We start from the raw sequence: 25,283 nt of genomic DNA on the forward strand, positions 1-25,283 counted from the left end.
CTATTTCCTTCTGTCTGGTAATTTTTAATCTGTATCATGTTTTGTTCCCACAAAGATGATGTCTTTACTTTGAACATTTATAAGGACAGGTTCTAGGCTCGATTTAATAGTTTCTTTTTCAGAATTTAAATACCTTTATTGGTATTTCATTAATTGGAGCGTCTAAAATTCGTTCACCCTTTCTTCACACTCTTATGAAAACGTTACATTCATAATTAGGTAGTTATTGTTGCGTTTCTACATTCAAAAATATATATCACCTGAACAAATTTCTATGTTTCCGTCATTAAAAGTATGTTGATATTATTTATGGAAAAATATCAATGATCTTTACTATTTACTTATGCCAACAGCTGATCGAAATAAATATATCTTTTAACAAATGTACTCGGAATTAATTAAGTCTGCTCATCTTCCAGTCTTTGTATGGGTACCTATTGGTTGTTCCCTGTAGTTCCACCCATGTCTCGAGAACGACTTCTCGTAAACGGGTAAAAAGTAGAGCTTTATTCTTTTTCAGGTAAAGCCCGACACATACACGAGTCATTTTCGTATTTAAAATACTAGCAAGGATTCATTATTTTATGGTCCAGATAGCACGATTTTGCCCTTTTTTCACACACAGCTAAACACGTTTTTTCATCTTTAGCCAGTCCTTCACCTTACCGATTTTGCGAGTTCTGGATTTTTCCAAATGGATAGGTACTTACAAAAGAAAAAAATATACATATATGTGTATATCTTTAGAGAGTAAATGAATGAAAAATTGTGCATATAGGTAAACATATTTAAATAGGTTCTATTACGTTAAGTAGGAGACTGATTAAACCACTTTTTTGAGATGGGTAATCATCAGATAAGGGTACAGCTTAAGGGAAGGGAAAGTCCGACTTCTACTGACTAAAACCTACCTTTGTGCCTTCTGGAGCCCATTGTGTATCAGGGCTGCGGTATCTCTTTCGAAAAATCCCACAACCCATTTACTTACCCAATCCCTTTGAGAATTTTTCCATCCAGTCAATCTTGGAAAAATTGAGACAGCCACATAATAGAAAAGTAATGGAAAATTTTGGTACAAGACAAATATGAAAAAAGTATATAATTAGGTATGAAACTGTAAAGTGTAATATGCCTAGGCGAGGATAGTCGGGTCCTTATGTGAATTTATTATCTTAAGTAAAAACATGACTTATTCCTAAAGTACAGCCCAGAACTGTTATAGAAAATTATGAAAAACCGAGTCTTATAGAACGTAAAATAATCAGTGTAAAAAGTGAAAATATTGCCAAATAGACTTTAAAATGGAGGTGGCGCAAACTCCTCTGCAGCTGACTCAAGATCACTCCGATGGAAGGATGACAGGTAAATATGATAATCAGACTTCTATTCTTTACTTTTTATTAAGGCGAACCTTTGGTAGAGGCCTTTATCTAGCAGTGGATGTTTTTCGGCTGAAACGACGATGACTTTATTATATGGGCTGGTCTGGTCTGGTGAAAGTCTTTTGAGTTCCAAAACGGTCGTCATGGGCCAGGCCGTTGGGTTCTAAAACGGCTAGCACTCCAGTGATGACAAGAGCACGACGGATAATGTCATTCATACTGCCGTGTTACCTGCGCTCTTGTTGCAAGAAAGATTAGTGTCTAAGATATTTATTCCATCTTACTGAAAATTATGTTTCAGGTTTTTCAATGCCCAACACACAATTTGGCAAAAATCGTTAGGTAAAGACCAACGCGTTGCCTTAATAAGACTCTCTCTATGGAAGACAAGTACATAAAGGCAAATAGACACGATTAAAAAAATTATAGATAATGTTCGCATATTTGTGTAAGTGTCAGAAATATTATGGCAATAATTATACCATTTTGACAAGCATATAAAAGGACCACTTTTTTGTGTCACTAAGTGTACGATACGTAAACTTTACCTTTTAAAAACTAAAAATACTTTCCAAGCTATGTGCTGATGACAATTGGTATGATTAAGTAATTCTTAATTGTGTCATCTTTAATCCTGCAAGGAAAGCCATAGTTGTAAAACGTATGAAGGCAATTAGTCTATAGGTACATTTTATAGGTAGTATAATTATGTTGAGCCATGTAGCTATGTGCTATCGTAGCATCTAAAATACTGAGGTGTTTGTATTCAATTTAAGATGTAAGAATCACGGTCTACTTGTTTGTCCTGTCCGCCGCCCGTCGGCATGTCATCTAACTTGAACTTACCTACTGAAACCTTTGGACATCCATTTTACAGGATACACGTTGTCGCTCTTTATTTGTTGTATTAATTGAGATAACTGTCAATTAATGATAAAACAAATAAATGACCACAACATTCAAGTTTATTTTAAGAACTAAATAAAATAATCAGATAAAAAAAAACCCTGGAAATAACAGAATATTTTATTCGCACTATAAACAAAATAAAAAATAACCTGTCAAATAATATTTTTCCGCCATTCCCGCGCGGCGGCCATACTTGTAGCTACATTTTTTCGACAGGCAAAAGCAACATTAGTATTCAGGCCCCGCCAGCCAGTAACTCGGGGGTCTATTTGACTGATTTTCAGCCTCTCCATGATTTGCCACTTTACCCGGTCAGAGTGCACGTTGAATACGAAATAACCAATACAGCGGAGGGGGATTTGAAATTTCATTTTCGCATAATGGCAACCCCGTTTTGAATATTGGGTATTTTATTATCACTGTGTATGTTGGGTAATTTTGTCAGCATGTAATGGACTTGGCAATTTTGTTTGTATATTTGTCGCTGATGGATTAGGTTGGTTCTAGGTAGTTAATTTTGAAATGCCTAGGTCGTATTTTATTAGGCTGTGTGTAGGAATAAACCTACATGTTGCTTGAACACCTGAGTGAATGAGTTTACTATTGTAGGGTAAAGTAAATCAATGCTGTCGTTCAATGCAGTGATGTTTATTGTAGTAAGCAAGACTCTACATAGATTGTTTCATTCTGATATAAATATTCAGTGACTAAGATGTTGCAAGGATTTTCTTTGTACCTAATGCCTAAGTAAGTATTTTCCAACTTTACCTTAGTCGGCATCAACTGGAAGTGACTACGGCCGGTTCCCATAACATTGATGAAGAATAATGAAAACCAAAAGGGTTCAGACATTTTAAAACACTATATCTTATTATTCATCTAGAATAAGTAAGATAAAAAAATTGAAAAGTAATTTTAACCTCAATGGATTTTTGACATCGATTACATTATATAAATAAAAACTCTTTCTTACAATCTACAACCTCGTTACACAATGAAACATAACCAGCCAGGAATTCCATTTTTGAATCCAAAAAAGGCCGCCAATCCCGCCAACCGACAAAATCCGTTATTCCGTCGGCGCGGGTACTTCTGAACGCGAACCCTAGAGAGTGGGGGTGAAATTAATCAGACCGGCTCAAGGGCTGCCGCGTCAAAAGAAAACCAAATAAAACGGCAAGCGACAAAGTTTCTAAGGCGGAGATAGGGAAACTGTGGAGACGACTTTGTTGTAAAGTTTTTTCATTTTTTTTTTTCATTTTTTTAGCGTTAGGTTAAGTAAGAATCTCTCTTACTTAGTCTAGACAGCGTTGATGTTAACAAGGGTGACCGGATAAGCGTTGTTCGTTAAAGTTATGAAAAAGCCGTTGCTTATTTTCGTCCAAAAAAGCTCGACTTTTTTGTCACACCTCTATGTAACAGCAGTTATGAAAACTGAACTTAGAGCAAAAATACATTAATATAGATTTCATTTATACACAAAAGAAACTTCATTATTTTAAATAGTTTTCTCCATTTTTAAACATCTTCAAACATTTCGACACAACATTACACCTACTCAATTTTCCCCTACAAAATAAAACCTAAAAAAAGACAAAGTACCATCTCAACATATTCCCTGTCCGCAGTAAGTGGCATTCTAACACAAACAAACATTGATTTATCCTGATACCGGGATTTAGGCGCGCCTCCATCGAGCTGACTTCCAATTTCCAAGAACTTTTTATGTGTCTTATAAAATTTTCTTTTATGGCTCTCTGTAGCGTTTCTGTAGAGGTATTGTGACATAAATCTGAGTGTTATTTGTTCCGTTTTTTTTGGTTGTTTCGTTATTTGAGGTTGGTGGGTGACAATATTAGGTATCCAGCGTTTCATACCTACAGGTCTATTCGTGCACTATTTTCTGCCGTTTGATTGGTTTCATCAGCACTTACAAATGCTGATCTTTCGATAACTGAATGTGATAGACTAACACAGTTTTAAAAAACGTATTATTCACATTAGAATAAAATAATATTTTATAAAAGTACATATATTTATTTTCATGTACAAAACACAGGAGTTTTTCGAAAGTGATGGCTGTAGTTTGGCTTCGCTTTTCATCTATGTATCCTTTCGATTGCGTATTTCTCCTCTATTTTAATTACTATATTTTACAGTTATAATGCATGCTTCTGACCAATACCTCCTCAACAACATTTTCATAGTTTTATACCATACTATTTACATGTAACAACTTTTCCCTCACACAGACATCATGCAACAAAATATCAAGCTCACCAACCACACAGTTCCCTCAACCCTGAAACGCGGGTTGAACCCAAATCATAATATCAATATACCGTTTGAACCCTGTGTCCCATGTGCGAGAACCCCGGGGGAGCAATCTTGCTTCATATTGATTTTATATTGCTCACATATTGTTGCTATCTGCAGCGTGATTCGGAACGTTTGTGCTTGCGTGGGTTGGATTTTGTGTGTGGCTTTTAAAATAGAGGTGCAGATGCTGCTTAGTACTATGGGTACCTACTTGTCTTCTGTAGGAAGAAAAAAAGTACTTTCTACGTACCTATAACTTGGACGAATGACTGTAAACCCGGACATCATATTCGTTTATCGAAAATAAAAATAAAGTAAATTCTGAAATCGCCAATCCATCTTGAGCAAGCATGGCGATTGACGCTTTTGTTCAGCAGTGGGGCAGTAAAAAGGCTTATAATTAAAGGGTTTTTTCAAATCCGCATAACAACCTCTGACATGTAATTATGTATAACAACGATTGCTAAGAAGCCTCACATCTAACACCGCAAGCTTCCAGTCTCCGGGCTGCTTTGTGAAAGTTTCTTAAAACTGACAAAGCTCTTTCTTTCTTCTCTCTATTTCGGCCCGACTAGGCGATCTCAGGAATCGAACCCACCACTACGTTTACAGCAGTCATGTTACCTACGAGGCAGTTAATAAACCAAATCACAGAATTGATGATTAAAAGAGCATAGAGGGCATAACGAGAGACGTACAATATTGCATTAGCACCCGCTATTGGGACAAATGTAGTTACTGCGTGTATGTGACATCGCCCCTAACGAATTATCTTGTTTGACACAGAGTTGGGAATGGATAAATGCGGCGTTGGTCAAATGTGTGTGGTTGTGTGGAGGTTTGGTGCTTTCATAACTTGTATCTGCTGTAACAAAACGATTTTAAGTGCTTGTTCTATTGATAAGAAAGTCTAAAAAATTTCTTGCAGGTTCTCATCTCCACGAGACCCAGCCTTTAGAACCGTGTAATGCGCTAACTTTTCGATAAAGCTACTTAATTTCTGCCTAGGTATTTGAAATTAAAATGCTTCTGCTTGTATTTATAACAACTTCAACATTTTAAAATGGTACCTTTTACGGCGCAGTGATTTTCAATGACAAAATCCTGGTACTGAAAACGGCTTGTTTGTTGTTCTAAATGTACATATTTCTCACACTACCTGCAGTATAAGCGTGATGGGCGTTTTCGCTCAATTAATCTCCTTGTCTAAAAAACAGAAAAAAATACATCATACTCTGATACCTAAATACAATCATGTTTCACCCATCTGTAAACGCCCAAGTCATATAGATCTGCTCAATTCTCCTACCCAACAAACTACACACCCACATCTATGTCCTTCCTAACTCTATTTCACTACGTGTGGACTGTCCCCGACACTTAATAAAGGTAAATAAATAACACAGTGCACTTCAATTGCATTCCATCAATTATTGTAGTTGTATTGTCATTGTACTGATTGGTAACTCAATTTTTGTATGAATAGGGACTCGGTTGAGTGACCTTTTGTATTCGTTTCGTTGAAGTTCGTGAATTGTAGTAGGTATTTTTTGATTGCATTGGAATTAATGTAAGCAAGAGCGTAGTTTTCAGAGTCTGTAGTACTTTTATTTTCCAGATTTTTCTGTGTTCTGAATTTTAGTCAGGTTGATGTAGCTTCACTAAGATATGATCACTACTAAGCATAGGCCTTAATTTAGACCAGAAAAATGTTTAAATATAAAATATAGAATTTTTACCCGTGAAATATTAACCCGTTATATGCCGATAGCACATTAGCGCAGATAAACGCGAGACACGATTGATTGTCTATTGTTTTATAATTGGCGACATACAAGAGGTAATGGCTCTGTTAGAATTGATAGGCTATGTTTATAAGTATTTTAATCAACATATCACAACGTTCTTCCATATGAAATCTAACCAAAAATTCCTTCAAATTCTCACCCTACGATCAATTTGTACACCACTCCAATCACTTAATTGATTCGACACATTTGGTCTTAATATATTCATTACATATCTAAATTAACTCTATCTTCCTTAATATAAGGTTAAAACTCCTTTGAATTCTCTTCGATATTTAGGGAGTGACCCTTCGTGTGGAAAGTGGAAATCTATTAAAATGAAAGGGTGTGATTTGCAATGGTTATTTTATTAGCTTTATCGAGATTAAATATTTTGAGGGTAGTGTGATGCTATTAAACTATTGTAGTACGTACGAATGCAGGGTTGATACGGTAGCGATCAATTTCATCTATATCAAGCGTCTACTTTTGCCTACCCTTTGCCCGCTAAATGATTTGGCTAAGCTCTTGCATTAGGTGAAATGTCTATTTGAACTTGTATTATTAGGTTGCTGGGGAAATACGACTAGTGTTTAGTTTCAGTAGAATTCATTTTTTGACGACAATTTTCATGAAACTTCTGAAGACATTTACTAGTTTGGGGCTAATGATAACAGAACGTGTAGTTTTTGGAAATACAATTTCTTATTCTTAGACATACAATGCTAGTTTTAGTCGCGTCCAATAGAAACTAATTCGAAAAAAACAGCTTTGTTTGCTAAGTGGGACAGTACGCAACAAAGATTTTTTCAAAAGCATTGGCGTATATCTTGAATGACAATCAAATTGGTCGCGTTTGACAGGGCATCAACCACCAAATTCAATAGCTTTCTTTATATTTCAAACATTTTCTCATCACCAGGTGACGGCAACACATCACCACTTCGCTGGTCGCCACCATCATCAGCCGCATTAGTAGCTGCTGCGCTCGCTCCACCAGCCCTCAGACCCTGGCTGCCAGACCCGCCCAGCAAGAAGACCAACCACTTGGGTAAGACAGGTTGGCATCAGTCTGCCTTTCAATATTTAGATGCTATTGTTGAATGAAGTAGGTGTAAAGATGATCCAAGAACGGTTAAACATTGAACATAGATTGGGGACAAAGAAGCATGTATATCAAAAGTTAAAGTTGATGCTAGAAGGGCATTTAATATTACTGCTGACAAAGATAAATAGAAAACACTTATAGAGGTAGTACCGACTTTAGATAGATTAGAATGAAGGGAACATTCCGAGAATGCCGAAAAACGTCGGACTACCAAAGGGCCTTGTCTTATCATCGACTGCAAGTTTCAAATGTCATACCCGGCATTCGCTATTACAGCGAAAAGCATCATCTACATAGTATTTCACTATTCCTCTGCGCCTCGAAATGCTCACCCATTGGGATATAAGAGTGAAGGAATACTAAGTGCACCTGCGTCCGCGAACGTGCCTCTGTTTCCAACTACCAGGCCTGGACGCTATTTTTATTCCTAAATAATTACCTAACGGCACAGATTACTATAAAATCCACGTTCGTATCACTTATAGTTTATTTTCTTGCAGGATTGATCTGCGTGGTCTGCGGTGACACGAGCTCTGGTAAACACTATGGCATCCTCGCGTGCAACGGCTGCAGCGGATTCTTCAAGAGATCCGTTCGAAGGAAACTTATTTACAGGTTAGTGTCAATCTTCGGAAAACATTTGGCACATCATTTAGATGACGTAGTGAGGCGACGCATATAAGTTCGACACACACGGAACTTAATGCGATATTGATCAATGATGATGATCACCTAATAGATAACATTTTTATGAAATATCAAACTAAAAAACAATAAGATTAAGCAATCAATAATACAATTAAGAAAGAACCAAAATAAAACCTGCAAGCTGAAGCTGCCCCAAAATTAGATCACGTAAATATTAGTAGTGTTGTTTGAACAAATGTATTAAGTGTACCAATTGCAATAACTAGTACAACAAGTGAAACTTCAGTTTCGTCATATATTTGTGTTATATTTCGTATTTTATTTGGAACTGTGTGAACGGGTTTTTGGAACTACGTTGATTGCTCAACTGTTTTAAGTTGTGTATGAGCAATTGTTATATGATGTGTTTCTTTATCATCGTTATTAGCAAAAATTGAGTTTATAAATATTTGATTTGTGGAATCATTATTGGTGTTGAATGTAGATTTATTTTTGGAACTTCATATGTTTCACACATTATTGACTTTAGGTAACCAGCATTGTCAAAATCAATCACAAGAATAATCATTAGGTAAATCAAGTTGATAAACACATTGATAGGGACGTTACATCTTCCGTTACAGTTTAAAAAGGGTACTGAAGATCTAATACCATAAGGTCTAAATTTAAGCGCATTTAAATAAATCCTTTATACAATTACAATAAACGATGCAATGAATATCAGAAATGATTTATCAACACACTCATGTACCTACCTAATTTTTCTATATAGGTTTTAGGTACAATGCATGGTGTGCCATGAACGGATAAAGGAACATATGTTCGAGTATATTCAGATGACGCTGATGATGATGGTGACATCTTGTTACGTACGATCCAAAAATTAGATTAAAAACAATAATGGCGTCCACGGCCGATTTCGACCACGGCGGCTGTTCCCATTTAAGGAGATCAGCCAGCTGCGCAGGACATATTATAGTGAACGAGCATTTGCGCAGACACAAGTGCACTCCCTATTCCTTCACCCTCATAACCCGATGGGACGGCAATCCGACACGACCGGAGAGAGATCAGGCGCAGGACCGACATTTACGTGCTCTCCGATGCACGGGTGAATCAATCACCGACTTCCAGACTACAGGCTGCTTTGTGAAAGTTTAAGAAAACCCACAAAGCGATTTCGGCCCGACCCGGGAATCGAATCCGAGACCTCGAGCACAGCAGCCGCGCTTGCGACCACTAGACCAACGAGGCAGTCAAAAAACAATAGTACCAATCTAAAAGAGAAAGTCTTGCCAGGTCACAGGTGCGACATAGTTCAACCGCGGATGTTCACCACTTGTGACAACAACCAAAAACTATAATATTTGGTGACACACTATTACGGGTAGCAAGTGAGTCAGTATGTTGATTTACTGCTGAATTTAGGACATTTTAAACAGAAAAGGCGATGACGAGTCTTAATTTAACTAGAAGCAGATGATTTTGATGATGATTTTTCAACAATACTGAATTGAAAATGTATTTTTTTAAAGAAATATTAAAATACCCTTACCTACTTATAAAATTGTCTAATATGGCAATGCACTACAGATCGATGTCGTATTTACCCTACTCAAATTCGTAGGTTTAGCGTTAGACTTAAAAGTATAAGCTGTCCTGTTCTTTTACCGAATCCAGACACCATACTTGACACATGTAGGTACTGTTACTCGACGTCGTGTTAGGTAGGAACAGATCTTGTCCAGGCGACTTTATTTTGTAATTCTTAGTTACAGAAAGATCCTTATTATTCATTAAATTACTAAACGTACTTCGATCAAACAAACACAAAACAACATTAGGTTTAAATAACAAAATACTGCCAATTACATCCTCACAACAGCAAAAGAATCCAAAAGCGATCACCAACAACCCAAAAATCAAAACAAACAATCATAATTCGAAAATCTCGAGCAAAAACAGCAACATGTTTAAACTGCAACACACTGAGCTCATCTGGATGCCGAGCCAAACATGACAATAGAAAGAACAGGCCTGCTTGAGCACTTGAACCCACTTAATCCGCAGTAGAAGAGAATGCTTCGGTAATTTTTGGTACATCTGTGACCGACGATGAAGGTTGACTACGTTAGGGAGAGGAGCGATTTCATGAATGTGTTAGTGATTGATTTGAGAAAATATTAAAAGGCATAGAAGTTATGTTAATAAATTTGAAAATGATATTAAAAGCAAGCGAGTAGATACATAGGAAGAGTTTTCAATTTTAGTAGAAGAGGAATAATGAAAATATGATATCATCATTACATCAAATCAATGCATCAAGATGTGACGACGACATTAATAAAATAAAGTTCAAGAAAAGAGATAAAATGATTCGTTACGCTTCGGTTGATATTTCTCTAAGTTCTACATAAAAATTCTAATAAATCGCTTCCGCTCTTTCAATATGTCCTCACCGTAACATCGCAAATCGAGGGGCATTAAAATACGATGTAAATTAATTTAGCGTTTTTTATTATAACTAAATTGCATTTCTACGACGTTGTATTAGGTACTGTTGTAATTTATTTCCTTTGATATCGTGACTTAAAAGTTTTTGCATGACAAAAAAAAAATCATTGTATCTACTAGGCTGACTGTCTATTTTATTAACGCTAGCTGTATGATTTCCAAAATTACAAAGGTCTGAAGATAAAATGACATTACAATCAGTAGCATATTTGTGTAAGATTCCTGTGACGAGTGGTAATCTTTTTTTAAGAGATTGACAACTTCCATAGCACAATTTCTTGTACAAAACGTATAAGTGTGGACTGTTAAATTGTAACTTTTCCTTAACAATTTGTTACTTATAAAAATGTACAAAAATTTCAATTTGTTATTGCCACTATCATCCCCAAAAAAACGCCAGATCACACATTAAAAACTGTTTAACATTTGGCCCTCACCCTCTTAAGTGGGGAATCAATTAATTCGCTACCCGTCCTAATGTTATTAATATTGTGTGCCACCCTTATGATAGATGGTCAAGTGTGACATGTGTACCAGCTTTATGATTCACTAATTGATTTTGTGGATCTTCTTTGTCCGTATTGTTGGGTGATTTTTGGGCTCCGTTGGTTTTTTAACAGTAGGTGCTGTTTGTTTGGTAAAAATCTGTTACAGTGAGGTCAATATTAACTTTTTGTAACCTACAGACAAAGGACAGACAGTTATAGCATTTCATTGCATTTCATTAACTACGTGAAATCAACCGTATACCAAAAAAAAGTTCTGCACCATATTGTATAGCGAAAGATACTTCTAACCAAAGCCTTTGATACACACAAGTACCAACGCCTACAATACACTACACAATTATACTCTTCGTAAAATATTACAATATCTTCTTATCTATCTATCTTTTATTTAGAAGTAAATACATTTATAATAAAGATACATCAAAACCTATCACCTAACTTACCAACCGCTATTAACTCAAAAACTAAAGTGCCGTGAAACAGGGAGCGATCCTGGGCCCATCGTCCCTTTCATACAGAATTGCAACAAATGTCAACGTAGCCATAAGCCTATTACAGAAGGGATTATCGGTAATGAAATATCTTTAATCTGTATTAGTTTCTGTGGTAGCAGATTTTTGTGGGATGGTAAGGTTGAGATGTAATGGAAGCGAGAGGAAAGCTAATTGTAGCTTAAGCTTCTTAGTGATTACTATGATGGTTGTAGATTGCTTTTGTGTGACGAAAAATATCTGATCAAAATATATTTGCATGATTCATAGAGGTATGTATCTATGTATCAGCAAAGTATGACTATATGTATGACCGCTATAATGGAGTTCACTCAGTTGCTTGGTTCCTTTATGTAACTCAATTCTACTGAAATGACACAAAACAAATCACATTTTGAATTGAGGCTTACAGTTTTTTTTTTTGCGATTTGTCTCTTATAGTACCTACAGAATAAAAGTATGCAAACTACGCTCTTAACGTACTCTAAATACTGTCCATCTTATTTGTCGCCATCTGAAGCGATGCTATAACATTTCAGCTAGGAGTGTGGTTCGATCTTAGTTTCTTACATTCGTTTACTTTGATGGAATAGTTTCTTATTGAGGTATTAGATTGATTGATTTATGTTTTGATTGCTTTGATGTTATACGTGTTATTAAAGTGTTAAGAAAAAAATGGTATAAGTAATATTGTGGATATTTATTGACAGCACCTATCTAACGTCACATTTCTACATTGTGACTTTACTAAAATGTCCTGAGGAAACATTTTTATGCCGATTTTTTATGTATTTATTAATTGTTTTTTTCCTACGGCCTAATCGTTATTACATTTATTTATACTGAGTTCGGCAATTTGCTCGTAAATATCTAGCAGGCGTCTTCGTATTATTTGAAGCTCATAACGTAACATAATATACATCCCCAAGCAACCACACCTCAAATTAACTATAGCCTAGAGCAAAGCCTAAATTTTTTCACAATAGATGTACAAGTTTAGTCCGCCGGGTCAGCGCGTTCAACCACCCAATCTTTACCTTAATATAGTTATACACTCAGATATCCTTACATACATGTCTTTGTTCCCAGATGTCAAGCAGGTACCGGCCGATGCGTGGTGGACAAAGCACATAGGAATCAGTGTCAAGCTTGCAGACTGAAGAAGTGTCTCGCTATGGGCATGAATAAAGATGGTGAGTTGGTCTTGTATGATAGTCTTATGAATGGGTGCTGAAGTAGGTATCAGTAAATTTTGTGTGGATTTTGAAGATAATAGAACATTTAAATTAGATGTTACAGCATTTGGTTAGTAAATATAGGGCTTTGTTTGACTTAAGTTTTATAATATTCCAACGCAAACTGAAAAAGTAAAATTGATGAGGAATTTTATAAAAAAACGTGGGAAAGTGTTAAAATAATATTGGGAAAAAGTGGTTTCAAAATACTTACATGGTTTTAGAAAAAGAAAATGTGATTGTAAAAGTTGTTTTTCATACAAATCTGCATTGTAAGAGTTAATCAAAGACATATTGTTCATCTTTTCATGTTTCAATTAAAAGGATTATGAAATAATAACACGATCGTCTAAATAAACAAACAGCACATTAACCCTATTTACATTTGCCACATAATTAACACACACAGCTCATTTGACGCGTCGTCTGATAAATGAATTACTTCACACTTAAATGCGCATTGGCTCTTTAGAAGCTTTCTTAATTATGTTTTTAACAGGTACAATATTGCTTTGTATATGCCCATAACTAAGATATATTTGGTAAAAATAGTCTTGCAATTACTGTCATTGAAAATCCCGTCGCTTCACTTTTGTTATTGGTGATGACAAATTCTAAGGAATCATCACACCTTTCTACTGTTGCTATAGTATCGTTGTCTTCAATTATTGTTAAAACTTTGCATCTGTCTTCAGTTTTTATCCCATCTCACTCGCTACCAATATTCCTCTCACCCAAAAACAATACCTCCCATCTTCCCACACGCTGAATGGCAATCAAAGCCAATATTTGCCAAAGCAGATTACACCAGTTCCCACCAGTCCAAACATGTCATAACATTTCATATTGCTATAAAAAGCTAGCAGATCTGTTGTACGAGCCCTGTCACACGCATACAACTCAATTAGGCGTGAAGATATTCATATAGACAGCCCACCCTTGTGTTTCACTGTCACTGGATAAAGCACTTTATTTGGAGGTAGTTAAGGTTCAAATTGGAGTGGTGGACGGTTTGGCGAATTATTTGATTATATTTTAGGTACGGTTAATTTTTGAACAGGGTGCTTAAACAATTATTTTTGTGATAGCGCTAATGATAGGCTCGTGTATCTATTTGCAATTTAGGTTGCCTCGAACAAATATATTATTTTAGCATGACAATTTATACTCATCAATAATTCAAGATTATCAAAATAGGAGGTCAAACATTATAAGCGGTTTAGACTTAATTTCAAATGAAGGTCTACAATATCAGTAGTAGCTGATCAATCTTTCTAATACTTACACATAAATAAAATAATATGACTAAAGCAAACAAGAACAACAAAACAAAACACTAAACCAATCCACACGAAAAAAATGCAACTCAAAAAAATAACCATCCAGAATTTGAAACAGCAAAGCAAGAAGGGTTGTTTAATAGACACAATCTTTCAGACCACGTGTCGCCACGTGCCTCCACCGCTTCGTATACAAATTAAGGCTTAGCCAAAAGTATAGTTTTTATTCTACGAACTAAGTCGTGCATACGATTGTTAGTTTAGTCTGGTCGAATGGGTGTGGTGTAAAAATTTAAATGCTGTGTTTTTAGTTTAATTGGGGTAAAGGATTTGAGATGCGTGAAGTCGTTAGAAGGGATTAGGATGTTGCTTCTATTACATCAAGGCGTCTTTAAAGTTTTTTTTTTTATATTTGAGCTATTTTCTGAGAATTTTCTTCAATATCTTCTGCATATTTTATCACACATAATTATATTTGTAGCATATGTTATCTGTCTACGACCGTAGGCCATACCACTTGACTTATCAAATAGGGATTATTGCTAGCACATTCAATTAAGACTTTTTTGACCATTTGTTCATTAGTAACTTCAGAGCAAAATATATCATTGACGGCTTTATCCATCATTACTAATTGATCATTAAGATTTTATTCATCATTATTGTTCATTATTTTGTGAGACTTAATTAATAAATGACAACGAGTTCAACTTTAATTGAAGTGCAGATTCGACCCGTCGAATATGTACCCATGTATATTTTTTTTATCTCGTGAAAAATCATCACTTACGCTAAAGTAACCTAATATGTATGATTCTGTATGATTCTTCCTTTTCTTTCTAATACTTAATCTTTAACAAACATATTATGTTACATTTAAAGATTAGTCACTTATTACTGAGACTAAACCACGAAATCCTTTCGTCAAATTAGTTCACACATTATCAACACCCCTTCGCCCCCAGGCTATATGTTCCATTGTAACGTCTGCTCCTTGTTACAATACAATAGAATTAACTATGTCACCAATTCATTTTGTTTCTTTATTATAGATTATGGGGAAAGTGACGTGTGATTTGATGTGCTTATTGTTTTGTTTTGGCTATTATGGAATGATAAGTGTTGATTTTATTTTCTATCTATGAAATGCAGGATGTTATTGACGAAATTAATCTTACTTCTAAAACATTTAGTAAATTAAATTTCTGCGGATTTCAATATCGGACCCGTCCATTGTTTTTCGATTAGACATTTGAAGACATTATTTATATACAGTTAACACACACACACATTCACATTTCGCAAAACAACACATAAGTCGGTTATTGAAATCCACAGTAAATAAACTACTGTTTCTAATTACGGCTGCAAAATATGCTGTCGATAAACAATAAAATCGAAACTAGCAAAAGTAACTACATTTAATTTATACAACAGTTATGATCTCAATACCCGTACATTAGCTACTCTACGTTGAATCTGCGTATCTCTCTCTAGTCGCTTCAATGATTTCTCTCGAGAAGCGTCGGAAGTTCTCAAGCGAATGATGATGAACCTTAACATTATCCTTCATCTTTGTACACTACCCCATTTACCATTTGGCACATTAATTTTCTATCTAATCTAATACGCAAATCATAATGTTATAACGGAAATTATTCTCGTTACACGAAAAGTTACCATGATTCTACAAAAAGAACTCCTGTTTATTTCACAGCGTGAACATTTTCTAGTAGGTACAGTACCCAACCAAACAATAGGAAACAAAATAACAACCACAGAACATTCACACAATAACAATGACAATAACGACCGCAAAACTAAAGTACAGAATCAGAACCATTCACAGATCACGTAATGCCCTAAAGCTGAATCTAATAAGGTGAAACTCAGTATACACCCACATTTTAATGAGTGGGAATCCGCAAGCAGATAATTAAGCAAAAACTACAAAGCGATCGCCCTCGGGTGGTAGCGCTCACATTCAAATGAGCACCCTTCGTTATAAAGTTTGATGTTTAACCGCGTGAAATGCAACTAGATTTAATAATAATTTAGAGTATCGATGCAGTTGGGTTTGCTTGTTTGTTTATATACAACTAAACTCTGTCAGAGGTTTCACCCGCATCCCGAGAGAACTATTTCCTAAAATAATCAAACCTATCAATCAAATCAATCAAACCTATGCGGAAGTTTTTGCGCTTGAAAAAGGAACAAACATATTATATAAACCCTTTCGCATTTATATCATTGGTAGGATTTAATTCATCATTGTTTTATTTCTCCCAAATACCAAACACTATTACTAACTATGGAACATTGTTTTAATTCCCTCAAAGGTACAAATAATTGAAACAATAAAATATCGAAATATTAATTTCTGCACAATTCGAAACAATCAAACATCTTGCATACTTTGTACAAAAGTGTAGAACAAATATTTGATCAACTCTTACAATCTGCGATGAAAATGAGCAACTGATACAATCATTTTTTTCTTTTATTCCCAGATCTGCATGGAATCTTCTCAAGATACAGTTCGTATAAAATTAAATATATTTTAACTATCTAGACGAAAACTTAGGCATTTATTTATAAACTTTAAACAATGCTATCACAATTAAACTTGAAAATTAAACCAACACTCATTAATTAAATCATGCTGTGGAACACAGTGAGGCTTTTGACAAGGTGAACCTACTACACCATCCGAAAATAATTAGATTGTCGCGTCGACATCTCAAAGCGTAACGAAATTACACTTTCCTTTTCATGCCGGGGGTCCCAAAGACCAAAATAATACAAAGCTTAAAGTGATAAAGGCGTTCCCGTCTGGGTGCTGCCCCAGGGCACAACGCTTGGGCCCTCGTTACTACCTTTATCTTTTTGACACTTTCTTTTCTCTCGCATATTGGATCACATTTTCATTGTTCGTTGTTCATGCGTTATGGTAATTTTGTAATGGATGTTTCTGGGTTTTATTAAGTTTATGTTTCTGAGTTGTGATTGGTTTTGTTTTGATAATTTTGTTTTTTACTTTTTTGTGTTGCATTTAGTATTTGCTTGGGTTGATTCTTTAGGATATATTTGTTGGCTATTTGCTGTTAATCTGTGTAGTAGGTAAACATTTAAAAAAATATATAAACCGGTTTAACCAAATTCGGATGGATGGTTATCTCATTATATACTCAACTACTTCGCTGCTGTATTCATTTATATGTAACTTTATTACTCGGCTTTTCAAGACTGTCTGAGAAAATAATTTTTTGAAACAGGCTTACATACAAATATTTTACCTAATTATGTTCTCTGTTGAAATATCTAAGAAAACAATACAAACATCTTCGACATCCTGAACGCAAAAGAGAGTAGAAGGCAGCGAATTAAAGATTCATTTGTAAAATTAAATGCTAATAGCGGTGATTTGGTGCCTTAATCCCCGGCTGTAGTACTGTGCGCGATGTAAGCTCGGTGTTACGGTGGAATGTCGCCCTCAAAAGTGTTTTAGGAGTACCTATTGTTTGTTCAGGGTATTTAGTTTGGTAATTAAATTTTTGTTTATATAGGTGGGTCTAGGTGTATTAATTGTGTAGGTAATAAGGAACATTTACTTAAATTGATGTTACTAAAGATTCTTTATTTTAATTAAGCTATGTAGACTAACTTTTTGTGTTGCGATTTTACCATAGCGTTTTTGTCTTTTTGACCCTTTTATGAAAAGCATAATGTTTACAGCTATAACTTTCTAACTGTTTTTAATCTTTATCCAAGCTTTAGGTCCATCTCCTTCCCTTCCTTCATTCTAACATCTTACCCATCTATCTTACCATCCATCCATCCGTCCATCTTACCAATCGACTCTACGATCTACGGGAGTAAAAATGAAAATGGCAATGATTATTTCACAAAAAATCTGTGATTTGTCGTCCAAAAATTTTGTTTTTAATAATTTGTCCAACTTGATAACACATTTTGCAACAACACTAACTCACCACAGATTAATGACGATACAGCCTGATATATTTAGCCTATAAAACATTGCTGCATACGCCAGTCCGAAATCCGTCGTACCCTAACACTTAACTGTTTATACCGAGAGTTAAATCTGCAGTAACAGACACTGATTAATGCGATTTTAATCCTCCCATAAAACCCTAAATCCCACCCTGTATTAATATTCCACCGAACTCAGAAGGTCACAAGTCCCTTAAATTGTGCAAACGAATTTCAACTTAAATTGGTAAAGGGTAGGGATTAAATTGTAATGGCTGGTGAAGAACGAGTGTTTGGCTTGAATTTCTAACTTTTAAAGTGGGAGTCCAAATTCAAAAGGCCCAAGGTGTGGCTTGGGAAACAGCGATTTGAAAAGTAAGGCTAACTTTGAAGCTAAGGTTATACTTTCTTATTAAATAATTGGATTATAATAGCCGTCTTGGAAAGCTTAGAATAAGTTTTTTGGTCTCATAGGAGTTTTGACTACTTAGCATATTTATCAGAATAATGTGAAACAATAAATGTAGTGACCTAGTATTTCATTGGTTGTTAAGTAATGATTTTTACATTATTTATTTCGGATAAAGTAAAAGTTTTTAAGAATATAATAGAATATGCTTTTATTTCTGTGTAGTCATGTGAACGTTAACATCTTAATATTAAAGTAGGATCACATAGGTACCTAGACGTTCAGATTATTATCACTTAAGTACCTACATTACTAAACATTTAAATCAGCTCATAGAGACACTTTTCAATAGTTAGATTGGTCTATTGGCTTCAGTAAAGAAATATTTCTTCAGTGTTTTCAAGTACAAGCATATAAATCCCTGAAAATCATTTCTTGACTGAAAACTTCGAAAATGCTTTTCAATTCCATTAATTTGCAACTTTAAGCTGCCTATTTAAAATCTCCTCAGTACATTGTTTCTAATTTACACGAACTTTTTCATTCAAAAGCAAAGCCGTCACGTGCAAAACATTATCGCTATATTAAGGGCCCCTACCAGTCCATGTTCCATTGGCTACAAAAAAAAACCTTACAAACGAAATTGATCCTACTCTCCATAAAAATAAAGTTCAAATCCCTTCGCCATAAAATCGAAATCAATAACCATTAAGTCGCCGGCTTGACAGAAGTCGTTTATAAGTGAAATGGTAATATATGACTTTGTGTAAGAGGGAGGGAGATGGGTGTACTTTTATTGGTTCGTTTCGATTTAAGGGTTGGTGCGCACCTGATCCTTTTGGTTTTATTTTTAAATTATGATTGTTCTTCGCAAATGTGTAGTGGATTATTGCCTTATTTGTTTTTATTGCCTATGACAATGAAATATGCTATTATTCTCAGCTGCGTTTTTTATTTATTTTCTTTCTTTAATATTTTTTAAAAACCCCCTTGCAGTATAAGACCCTACTTAACTGCCCCCTACCTCCTATTTTCTATTAAAAAAATAGAGGTATCAGAAAATAATCTACGTTCACGTCGTGGATTAATTTGTTAAAAATCAAACAAGCCTTTGTCTATGCCTTTTGTCAATTTATGTTTAAGCTCATAAATTGAATGATCTAAGTACATAGTATTTTATTGTACGCCTCCTTGTTTAATGCGTCTTTGTAGAAATCCGTTATCTAGATTTGAGCTAAAATCCTGGATTCATAAATCATGAAAATGTGTATGTTTATCCTCTGAAAGTATACCAGATTGACGTTAAGTTCATCATAAGAAAACTTTAACCTCTGCAAAACGTAATTAAAATATTTTCTTTTAATTTAAAAATAAAGTACATACATTTAAAGAAATTACAATACCTAGACAGAACCTACTAAAAAATCATCAGAGCAAACAAAATGAATTCTGCTCAATGATCCCGCTTTTACAAAGCTTACACAAATTCCAATATAAATCAAAAATCACAAACATCTATCCATCTCTTTCACTCCCACACAAAACTATAGCATTCTATCCCGTTCGTTCCCAACACCGGAAGTGAGATCTCAAAGATGGCTGCGGCCGGATGTGGGAGGGGCGATTTGATTTATAGTGTAGATGTAGTGGGGGTTAGTGTCTGTGTGTGCGTTTTTGTGTATGTTTGTGTGAACATTAATTCGTGTTCAGTTTTCAGTTGGTCTAGTTGTATTGCTTTTGTTATATGTTCAAGCTTGTTCGGGGAATAGGATAGGCGGAGTAAAACTATTGAATGTTTGGTTTCTTTACTTTTTGCGTTGGTATGGGGATGATACTTACGCATTACCTACTTAAATAAGATTGAATCTGAAATCAAAGCACAATACTGTTTTATTTTGCTATTCGTTATCTTTAGATAAGCATCATGTTTTTAAAAGCAGGACAATACCTAATAACACGAACTGAATTTACGAATATCTGAGATCCTCCTTGTTGGGAAGTGGGCATAAAATAACCAGTTGTTAAAGAACAACCCAACAGTCATAAGGATTTATTAAAAAAAAATCTAACTTCTGAAATAATGAAAACTGTCATTGAACATCCTTGACAGTCGTTACGGGTATTCAGAAGCCAGTAAGTCTGACACCAGTCTAACCAAGGGGTATCGGGTTGCCCGGGTAACCGGGTTGAGGAGGTCAGATAGGCAGTCGCTTCTTGTAAAGGACTGGTACTCAGCTGAATCCGGTTAGACTGGAAGCCGACCCCAACATAGTTGGGAAAAAGGCTCAGAGGATGATGATTCTGAAATAATGAAAATATAACAAGGACTTTTTTTGAAAATGCAAATCGTCAAAAATCGCCTTATGCGTTATAAGTAGTATTATCAAGCAAACCCAGCCCCACCCACTAGTCTAACTCACGTAGTAAGTAAAGCTACAGGGCAATAAAATCAAACGCGCCACCCTTCACTGCAAGGATACGGTATCCGACATTTATGTATATTGCAGGTTTTTTTTACAATTTATTTTGTTATTGCCGACGACGGAATGTCGGGTTTTAATTGTGATAATTATGTACCCATGTTTAAAGTGGTACTGTAAATGATCAAGTTTCTCCCTTTGTTTGCAACTTTTAGAAATGGAACTTTACTTTTAAATTATTTTTAAGGGAAATCGTTATAGAAAATTGTATAAAAGGCAAGATTTAAGAAGCGTCGTGATTAGAGATCTAGCCTAACATGGATAGCCTTCCTCGATAAATTGGTTACTTATCTTACAGTAAACGTTTCGAGAGATTGGAACTGAGACTGGCTCCTGAGATTAGAGCGTTTAAGCAAATAAACGAACAACTCTTCCTCTTTATAATAAGATCCGTACAGTAAAGATTTATTAAAGCTTGATAACATTGTTTAACAAAAAAAATACAGGATAAAAGGTATTATTTATCAAGAACAATCACTAACTCGTCTCACGACTTGCGACAAAATTATCACTTCAGACATAATTGTCGCGACACAATATAATTCTATTAATACGAGTTACTCTATCCTCGCTCACAACACTAGCGTCGGATGAACTGATATAGGGCTGTCAAAATGTATTTACGGTGGTCATTTTTTCATGGCAGTTGGGATGTTGAAAGGTTCAGGCTTTGGTTACGAGTATATAGGTTCTAACTTAGTCAAAACCTGTGTGATATCGGCTCAGTATTGAACAATTATGGCTCGTTCTTTGAGTGGAGGGGAAAAATATACTCTTAGGAATTGTTACGAATAATTATATTGTAGTAACGAAATTAAAGTGTTCTATCGACAGTTTTCTTTTAGAAATACAGTCATCAAAACGTTATTCAAATCGGTACTAATATAACATGAAAGCTCCAGAATTCGTTTTTCGAACCCGCTAGAACTTCTGGATTTGAAAAATGATTTCAGTGTTTGCTAGCCTATTTTTTTTGCGAAAGGCTACGGTACCCGCAGATTAAAGCTAGTTTTTTTTTTCTAAATATTAAATATCTATCTTTAAACAATTATTACTGAAGCATACGGTTCTTCAAGTTTTCTTAAGGAACTATCAAAATATTGAACTATATAAATCTATCTTGCGTGACAGCCCTGCACCAGGGAGGCGAATGTCGGAAAGTCTTTTATTTTGCAGACCGCACGTGTGTCCCCGGCTTGTATAGATCCCACTATCAATCATAACTTGTGCAGCCGATTTGATGGAGTACCATATATATACGTAGTTTACGTATTTCATTTTTGTAGAAAATCTACAAGCTTTTCATATACCTAAGTATATACTATGTATCTGAAAAAAATTCAGTCACCGATTTTAAACAACTTTCACAAAGTATCCTGGAGTCTGTTAATTTTTGATGATTAAGCATTTCAGTTGACGTTAATATCGGGTCTGATCTGTCTCCGGACGTAATGAATTGACATTCCATCGGATGAGAGTGAAGGAATAAAAAGTGTACTTGTGTACAATTAGGTTCTAAACTTGCAAAAAATATTATATCAGACCTAGTGCTCGAGATTCTTAAAACCCCTTATCGCATACAAAGCCATATAGATATGGACGCCGAAGATTGTTTTTTTTATATAATAAAATGAAAAATCCTGAAAGATAATCGTAAACTTCGACGTCCATATATGGCTTTGTATGCGGTAAGGTAATGTGCAACCAAAGCTAACAAACTTTTTAGGCTCACAATATTTATATACATAATTTAGTTCATATACCACATGGTTCTTGTTCTTAACCTCTTCTTCTTCAACAGCCGTGCAGAATGAGCGCCAGCCTCGCAACACGGCTACCATCAGACCCGAGGCTTTGAGGGACATGGATCAGGAACGAGCGCTCAGAGAAGCTGCTGTAGCTGTGGGGGTGTTTGGGTAAGTCTTACATAAGTACAGCTGTAATATAATTTACCTAACATTCTGCAATTAACAAAGAAACGCCTAATTTTCAGAAAGCAAACATTTTTTTCAAGATATACCTATGCGTCTTTCCTGAATCTAACCCTAAGTTCTAAGTACAGAGACAATTACTTAAGTAGATATTTAACGCCATCTTACGAATGGATAGTCATGAACAGATGGGGAACAGATGAACTGTAAGGAAATATACATATTTAAGTTGCTTTTAAGTAAAATAATTTAATAAATAAATAACAATAAATGGATTTGATTTTATTTGAAAATATATCTAAGGAAAAAGGGAAATACTGGATGACGATCTTAAATATCTACCGAGAATTAATACCTATTAATTATAGGTAACTCCACTACCAATAAAGGTAGACTCCACTACCAACAGCACCAAGGAACTAACAAAAAGTACTTCACCTATCTTCAAGCGCTTTAAACAAAAAGTGCTCTAAAACAAAGCGCTTTTCCGCATCGCTGTACAGCGCACCTCGCTTTATTTCCGCGAGACGAGTCAAAGACTATCATCGCTGTACGTTTGAAAAGTGATGTTCATTTGTTTTAGAATTCACTAGCTCGCACTTAGCACTTCAAACAGAGATGCTTCAAGGCTTTGGCAAAAAGTGAGTTGGTAAAATTACCTATGTTTTTATTTAATTATCGTGTCGTTATGGTACAAATTTTTTACCGATTTCAAAATAGGAGGTTCTCAGGTTAACCTATGTATGCATATATGTTTGTTCGCAATAATCTTACGTTTTCAGACTCAGGAGAAGGGTTTAAGTCTTTTATTGAAGTCAGTTTTATTTTTTTCAGTTTCATCTAATTTAAAGTTGGGTAGATAAAACAATGACGTAGGTAGGTAGGTACTTATGTCATTTTTAAGTGAACCGTGTTATAATTACATTCGTCTTATTAATGCCATTTCTTTAGGAAAGTGTTTTTAGTGTTATCGACGCAACATTGTTAAATTTTGCTTGCTACGACAATGATTATAATTTACAATAAAATTCAGTTATTCAAAGTAAGCTGAAAATCGACACTTTTTGAAATACGGTTTTAAAGGGAACCCTAAAAACGGCTGAAAAACGGCTGCTAATTTGCAACCCTAGGGTTGCAGATTGAAATTATTTATTTACCAAAAACTGCGGTTTCCAAATATCATCCAAAACCAATTCACCTGTACTTACCCCAAAATAAAAGTACATTACCATACCATATCATCAAAAAAACCCATGAAAATAACAAAAGCTCTACCTTTTACCATAGCAATAAAAACTGAATTTCTTATTCATAAAGCTAATCTAATCATGGTTAGTGCGTTATCCTGTCGGAGTAACAAACAAACTAATACTTGAATAGTTATGGTAAATTTATGGGCTTTTTATGGTGAAGGGGACGAATGAAGGTGAGAGTTTGGAATTATAAATAGTTTTTTTTTTTTGGAGGGGGAAAGTGTTTTGGGAATTTGTCGGTGTATTTGAGTGGTATTCAGTTATAAAAGAAATATAAAAAAGAATACTTTCGGATATATACCTACCTACTGATATGCCCATGTTTTAGAAACGTAGAGGATATTATAAAAAAATATCGCAATCATCCCATGCTAGTAGTTGAATATTATAACTGTGATTGAATATTTACTTTTGAATAACTATGATTTAATACTTACTTTTATATCATACTGATATATAAATTGTATGCATAACATACATAATTTAAATTATATTTTCCACCATACCTCAATATCACGTACTTTTTCTACTAGCACAAAACCCATTTAAATCGCCACACAAGTCAAACCGAGCAGGTAAATCCAAGATGGCCGCCGCCCGATTGGCATCAAGCGACGTTCACCTTTGATCATAGGCGAGTGAAGCTTGATCGTCACGGCTGGCCGGCTTGACGTCAATGCTACACTTATTTATAGGTTTTGATGTGCTCAAAAGTGAAGCTGATGATGGTTGGGTAATGACCTAACGTGACTTTAGTACTAGAGAATTTAATGTAGTTACAAGTAAAGAAGTGTTTTAACTTTGCTGGGGTATTGTTTCATATGATTTTTTTGACGTGACAATGTCTTATAAATCGATGGAGCCGGCTGCACGCACGAAAAAACATGACTCATGCGGCGTTACCTCGCTCTGAGGCGTTCCGTTTAAGGCTTGAAGTGCAAGCGAGAGCACGCAACGAGCAACAAAGAGGCACGATCGGCCTCCGCGTTCGGCAACGTTCGACATCTGACGATCAATTTCTTATGACGTTGTCAC

At 35.1% G+C, this 25,283-nt stretch overlaps 1 protein-coding gene across 1 annotated transcript in view; it reads left to right on the forward strand.

Annotated features, from left to right (window-relative positions):
* Nucleotides 1–1,301: 1,301 nt before the first annotated feature.
* LOC124642404 (photoreceptor-specific nuclear receptor) overlaps nt 1,302–25,283 on the forward strand; it is a 28,426-nt gene continuing 4,444 nt past the window's right edge. Inside the window, exons 1-5 of the mRNA XM_047180809.1 lie at nt 1,302–1,362; nt 7,320–7,448; nt 8,006–8,120; nt 12,757–12,860; nt 22,866–22,980. Of these exons, the coding sequence (XP_047036765.1) occupies nt 1,302–1,362; nt 7,320–7,448; nt 8,006–8,120; nt 12,757–12,860; nt 22,866–22,980 (524 nt within the window). The remainder of the gene's footprint in view (nt 1,363–7,319; nt 7,449–8,005; nt 8,121–12,756; nt 12,861–22,865; nt 22,981–25,283) is intronic.

This window comes from Helicoverpa zea, chromosome 24 (genome assembly GCF_022581195.2).
Source record: "Helicoverpa zea isolate HzStark_Cry1AcR chromosome 24, ilHelZeax1.1, whole genome shotgun sequence".
NCBI lineage: Eukaryota > Metazoa > Arthropoda > Insecta > Lepidoptera > Noctuidae > Helicoverpa > Helicoverpa zea.